Source organism: Leguminivora glycinivorella, chromosome 7 (assembly GCF_023078275.1).
Source record: "Leguminivora glycinivorella isolate SPB_JAAS2020 chromosome 7, LegGlyc_1.1, whole genome shotgun sequence".
NCBI classification, from domain to species: Eukaryota; Metazoa; Arthropoda; class Insecta; order Lepidoptera; family Tortricidae; genus Leguminivora; species Leguminivora glycinivorella.
The window spans coordinates 5,970,384-5,977,246 of NC_062977.1; the positions used below are offsets into that span (position 1 = coordinate 5,970,384).

Here is a 6,863-nt window from a genome sequence, read left to right on the forward strand (position 1 = left end):
GATAACCCTATATTAGAAATTTGGTTGATCTAACTTTTTGCGTTTGTAAGTTATTGATGATGGACGGCACTGTGAACAAATACGTGAAAAATCCCCTTGGTCTGGGTCAATGATTGCTAAATTGTTGAATTTCCAGAAAACTACTAGGCAATAATTATTGCCCAAATCATTATTTAATTAAAGGACAATTAAATAATAGTGGCAAAATAATTCAAAATATCCACTCCTTGCGGTCCACACGGAATCAACAGACAAAAAAGATGGATGAAAATCTTGTTCAGAGGATGATGAATACTATTTTCAGAAAAGTCCGTAATTTTGTGCATAAACATACTGAATGATTGAAATATATGTGACACGCTATAAATTAATAAACGATCTTTTATATTCTGCAATAAAAAATATTGTTTACTTTTTTCTTTTCATTTAAAAATTAAATTCCTCCCATCGCGTACCAATTCTAAATTAACTATGCTTTATAATAATTATAATGTATTGGCATACTTATAGGTATTAAAATTTTTAAAAAACCCCCGACTGCGACATAGTTGACCGATTTTCATGAAAATAGATAATCAAACGAACTTACCTGTAAGTGATGTTCGATGACTATTAAACGATGTGATTCGCCCGAGTGATTACACTATACTTTACATGTAGTAGCACGCGAATGTGCTGCCATCGTACACAATTTTAGAGTAACATTTTTAACAAAAAAATATCTCGCCTAAATTGGGGTATTTCATACACGTTTCTTATAAAAAAGGCCATCAAATACGTGTGCTATTTCGTGACCAATTGGGTAGAATCTGGAGCTTGACCAGTTCGGGTCAGGGAGGGTTGTAATCACTCGGGCGAATCACATCGTTTAATAGTCATCGAACATCACTTACAGGTAAGTTCGTTTGATTATCTATTAAACTTCTGTGATTCGCCCTTCGTGATTACACTATACTTTACATGTAGATGTTTAGAGTTACACGAAATAGCAGATTAAATGAAACATGTATGTTTGAAAAATATAAATAAAACAAACGTTTACGTCAGTTTAACTGTAATCAACAGACACTTCAATTATTATTACCATGTAATATTGTACGAGCAAATACTTCGGACGAGTCCGCCAGAACATCTCTATTATAGAACCTAGCGAACGTCAAGGAATTATCTGACCAACCGGCGGTCTTCTTAATCAGTTCTATATTAACCCCGAGCCGGTTGGCTGCTGACGTACTTGCGTGTCTCGTACTATGCGATTTGAAGATCGATGTATCAATACCACTCTCGAGCAAAGTGGTTTTGATCCATCGACTCAAGGTCTGTGAACACACTTTTCTAAATGGTTTTTTAAAACTTGTAAAAGAAAATCACAATCGCTTGGGCGATTGGTAGATGAGACAACCAAATAACGTTCTAAAGTCCTTGCAGGACAAATTGACTGATTTTCATCGAAATAAGGCAGAATCAGTTTTGGCTGAATGCGATTAACTGCGGATGTCTTAATCTTATCTGTAATGTTAATAATATATTTCTTATTACATTTATGAATATTACTTAGCTTGATTAACGATAAGGTTTGCACACGGTGTGCCGTAACTAATGCCAAAATAGTTATTAACTTCCTAGAAAGATGCTCGTAAGAAAGGCTTTCATTTGGATACCAACAACTTAAATGATTAAGAACGATTGAAGGGTCCCAAGTAAAATCATATCGTGGATTTGGAGACCGCAGTTTGTATACTCCCGTCATAAAACGTTTCACAGTTGGATTATTTATAACATTATTATTCAATATTAATGACAAAACTGCTTTCGCAGTATTAATTGATCCAAATTGACAACCTTGATTAAAAAGTAATGTGAAATAATCTAATACTTCTGCTACGCCGACATCAAAAATATCATAACATTTTTCCTTACAAAATATATACCATTTCTTTAAATAACAATTATATTGCTTAAGTGTGGTTTCTGTAAGTGACGCTAGCATGATGTCTGCCGCTTCTGCAGGAGTGCCTTGCCTCATGAACGCCGCCCGGACAACACTCCGGCAACCAGGGTAAGGCTCCTGTGCAGCTTGTGTTCGACACTGTAAGGGGAGGACAATAAATTTGGTTTAGGTGGGAGTTCTATTCGTTCAGAAATCAATAATCTCTCAAAAGAGGAAACCAGGGTTGTGTAGGCCATAGTGGCACAACAACAATGCCCTCCGCTTTATCTGTTATTATCTTTTGCAACATCCTAAGTATTAGACAAAATGGTGGAAAGGCGTAAAAGAAATACGACGACCAAGATATGGTAAACGCGTCGATATTGTACGCGTCAGGATCACGATGCCACGAAACAAATCTAGTACATTTTTTGTTTATTCGACTCGCAAAGAGGTCAATCTCTGGACTTTTGTTTAAAAAATTACAAATTTTCCGAAAGGCACTGTCGGCTAGCTCCCACTCAATGTCTGCATGTTTCCGGCGTGATTCTGCATCTGCTATATCGTTGTTTTCTGAACGAACGTACGAAGCAAATATATGTATATCGCGTTCCTCGCACCATTGCCATATCTGTCGGCTTAATTCACTCAGATGTGGGAATCGAACACCACCCATGTGATTGATATATGAAATCGCAGTGGTATTGTCTATCCTTAGCAAAATCTCACAATTTTTGTAATCTTTAGCAAATATTTTTAAACCAAAAAACGCGGCAGTTAACTCTAGACAATTAATGTGTTGCCCAAGCTCATGACTGGACCACTGACCACTGGCTGTCATATCTGAGCAACTTGCTCCCCAGCCTGTTAGCGACGCATCAGAAAATATCTCTAATTGATAATTTCCTGTCTTGATCGGATTACTACATGTTTCTATATTATATATCCACCAATCTAGATCATCATCTAAGCTACCCGGAATGCTAATGTATTGATCATAGTCATCATTTTTACTTAAATAAAGAAATTTGATTCTTTCCAATCTCTTAGTATACAACCAGCCGTATGGTACTGCCGGACAAACAGAAACTAATAATCCTATCAAATGTGCGAAATTACGAAGTTTACATCTTCGAATGGATTTAAAGTATAAAAGTTCGTCTTTAATCCTCTCTCGTTTTTCGCATGGAATATTAATTGTCAAATTTGCAGAATTGAAACTAAACCCAAGAAAATTTGCCGTTCGACTTGGTGTACCTATTGATTTATCAACATTTATTGTAAATCCTAATGATTCTAACAAGTCTTTCGTTACATTAAAGTTATGTAAGCAGTTAGAATACGTGTCACCGAAGAGTAACAAGTCGTCTAAGTAAACGACTGATAAAAAACCTTGATTGCGCAAAAACTGCACAACAGGACGCATTAACTTCGTGAATATGTACGGAGCAATATTTAGGCCGAATGGACATACCAAGAATTCGTATGTTTTGTTTTTCCAAAGAAATCGTAAATATTTTCTGTAATCAGGATCAATATTTATCGCAAAATAGGCGTCTTTCAAATCTATTGAACACATGTAAGCGTTTTTTGATAAAAGTCTCATTGCTGTCCTATAATCTTCGAGTTTGAAGTGCGGGGTACATATAAACTTATTCAATGATTTTAAATTTAGAATGAATCTATTTTTTCCATTACTCTTTTTAATAAGAAAAATACTGGACAAGAATTGATCCTGACACGGATCACATTCTTGTATGGCACCAGCACTAATAAGTTTTTTGACTTCCTCGTTCATACTCGTCTCGTGTGCAACCGACTCGGGTTTGTTAACAGGAATATTCGATTGAGATATACAATCCGATATTGGAATACGCACACCACGGACCCAAGACAATACGGTGGGATCCTTGGTAATGCCTAACCATACTTTATAAAAAAATTGAAGTCTACCAGCCTGAGGTTGTGTATCAGCATCCGATGCTAGCGGCGCGAGGTCCGGGTGTGCGGCCGCGGCGGCGGCGCTCGGCGGTCGCTCGCGCGGCGGGACGGCGGCGGCGGTCTGCGCCCGCCACGCGTGTAGCTCGTCCTCGCTGGCGTCTGGCGACTCTGGCGAGGCGGCGGCCGCGACGCCGACGACGGCTGCCCCCTCCAGTTTAAAGCCCTCGATGTCGACGGTCCTGCTCCTGCCTGTTGGTGCTTGGGCGTCCATTTAGGCTTTGTGACAGTCGGTCTCAATTCTGCTCCGGTTTTAGTCATTGCTTTTATTGACTTCAGACTTTCTTGTAATTCTTTACCAAAAAGCAAACTATCGCGCTTTAAGTCCTTAATATTATCCTTGATCTCCTTATTTAAACTAGGCACCAAGAAATTACGCCTGCTCTGAGTCTCTGAAAAATGTAAGTGACATAATAGTCTACCTGTATCGCTCAGTGACTTTATGATCCCCTGTTTGTTGTTGTCTAAAGTTGAATCTGTTGTCAAGATATTCGACAATGTATTGGCAACTCCTGTTATAATAGTCGAGAGCAACTTTTGTTTGTCACTTAGAATATTATCCCGTTTTAAAACATTATCATTACACGCCACCTTAATCTCGGGATTGAGTATAGGAGCTTGCGCTAATTTTAAATTTTCTGGTATTTCGTAACGTTTTAAAATATCATTCTTAATATCGTCCTTCATACCATTAACTAGAATGTCGGACCATCTCGTCGAGATATCGTCGTGAATGCAAGGACCAAATGTTTCTTCTTTTACGGGCTCATCGCCCAACAAACATAATAAACCGGGATCAAGCGCGGTCACAATCGGCGTAGATTCTTGTAAACCAATTTGTTCACCGGTCACCTGTGTGGTGGTAGCTGCGGATGTAGGCGCGGGAGCGGGCGCAGCCGGCGTGGTGGTCGCGGCCGCGGGCGCGCACGCCGGCGCGGCGGCGGCGGCGGGTGCGGGAGGGGGCGCGGGGGCCGGCGCGTCCACCGCGCGGGGCCCGGCGGCGCTTCTATTCTGTATGACCACCGATCGCAGCCCGCCAGCAGCAGGCAGCGCACCCGACGTTGAAGCACCGACCTCATCATCGGTTAAGTCGTATACAGTATTGTTGGTCAATGGGGATTCTGTAACAATACGGTCAAATACCCTTCACAATGCTGCTCTAATTTCAGCAACAAAAAATAAGTGTCCATTATCTTTGACCCTTATCTCTAGACATAATGTTTTCAATCAGAGACCAACGCTTATACTGGTCAGACATCATAAGCGGCTCGGTGATCTTTGTGAATTGCCCATTTGGTAGGGTAATAGGTAGTGTTTCTACCGCCTACTTCCTCGATGTTGGATGTTATACTATAACTACGTACGTATCTACATACGTATCTACATATCTATATACCTACGTATAGTACACATATAAGCCGTTGTAATTAACGTAATTAATGTTCTTAGACATAGGCAGTCGTGCTACAGTCTCGCGGACTGTAGTCTAGACTGATAGCATTGACAATTTGCCGCAACCAGGTATTTTACCTATAGTATTCCGGCATAGCCTCACGGACTGATGCTCTAGGAATATATGTGCTTCCCTTTTACACAGCGATCAACCTCTCGGATTGAACTGAAGGTATAAATTAGGGTCGGTAATAGCCTTACAGACTATACTCATTGCACAATGTATCTATTTAATAAAACAAAGCTGGCATGTACATAGGACACATTCTATCAAATGATTAGACGAAGATAACTGAAAATCTTACCTTCATATTGCGAATCCTCTAGCAAGGGATCGGGCTCACCGATATCTTGGTCCGCATACTCATATTCATTATCTGTATATGAGGACGTACTAGGGCTATAACTACGATGACGGCGCCTGCGACGAATCTTCAATCTTTTCCTCTCGAGACTTCGGATTTTTCTTTCCAAGTAATCTTCCTCATCTTCCTCACGATGTTTGCGTTTTCCCATTTTATCCGCAAACACAAAACACTACACTAAACTTAGTAAAAACACAATTATTTCACTAACAAAGGAAAAGTACGTGCACGATGGCCGCCACACAAAACGTGTATGAAATACCCCCAATTTAGGCGAGATATTTTTTTGTTAAAAATGTTACTCTAAAATTGTGTACGATGGCAGCACATTCGCGTGCTACTACATGTAAAGTATAGTGTAATCACGAAGGGCGAATCACAGAAGTTTAATAATATCGAGAGGTGTTAAAGGAAAGACGGGACAATCTCCGAGGCATTATCGGATTCCGCGGGTGTGGCTCCACAATGGATGTTCCTGACCGAGCAGCTTACTCCGTGGGCCCAGTGCTTTGTACCAAATCACTTCGCTAGATTTATTACCCACTGTCCCCATTACCCCACTCTCCCCCTATATAAATTGCGGAATAAGTGTTTGCCATATTTACCGGTGACGTACCGTTAATCGCGGAGGCTTCTGGAATAGTAATAATTAATCTGATGACGAATCTGAATAATTTATATTTGCGATTTATTGCTTCGAGGTCCGCAGATCAAGTAGAGGCTGTCACATGTGGGCTGAGGAATGGCTCCCAGCTGTGTCGCGGCAAGATACTGGGATGACTAATTTTACTTGGGCAGAGTGCGATATTTTATAAGAAACAACCACTAATATAAAACATGTTTAGATTATGGCATTTGAAATGAAACAAACTCATATCTTTCATCGCATTTTATCATCATGTTCTTCTTGAGTAACCCGAGTCAATTAATACGCCATGTCGTATGATGCTAGCCATGTGCTTCAATTGTTTTTTCGAATATCGAAACATGATATGAAAACACGTCCAAACGAAACGCGAAACAAGCAAACCGATATCAGCAATACGCCGCAACACCCTTTCCAGAACTGCGAACATCCATCACCGAAGCATGTTCTAATCAATTGGCCGCATCGACCG

At 40.2% G+C, this 6,863-nt stretch overlaps 1 protein-coding gene across 2 annotated transcripts; it reads right to left on the minus strand.

The window, feature by feature from the left end:
• Positions 1–740: 740 nt before the first annotated feature.
• Positions 741–6,130, minus strand: LOC125228288. Of its 2 annotated transcripts, none has more exons than XM_048132786.1 (3): positions 5,686–6,130; positions 3,888–5,049; positions 741–2,089 (listed from the first exon to the last, which is right to left on the minus strand). In XM_048132786.1, the coding sequence occupies exons 1-2, from the start codon at positions 5,894–5,896 to the stop codon at positions 3,914–3,916; spliced, it is 1,347 nt and encodes a 448-aa protein (XP_047988743.1). In that variant the 5' UTR covers positions 5,897–6,130; the 3' UTR covers positions 741–2,089; positions 3,888–3,913. The 2 variants fall into 2 exon arrangements, with proteins under 2 accessions (XP_047988743.1, XP_047988744.1); XM_048132787.1 differs by having other exon boundaries at positions 3,884–5,049.
• Between the last annotated feature and the right edge of the window lie 733 nt (positions 6,131–6,863).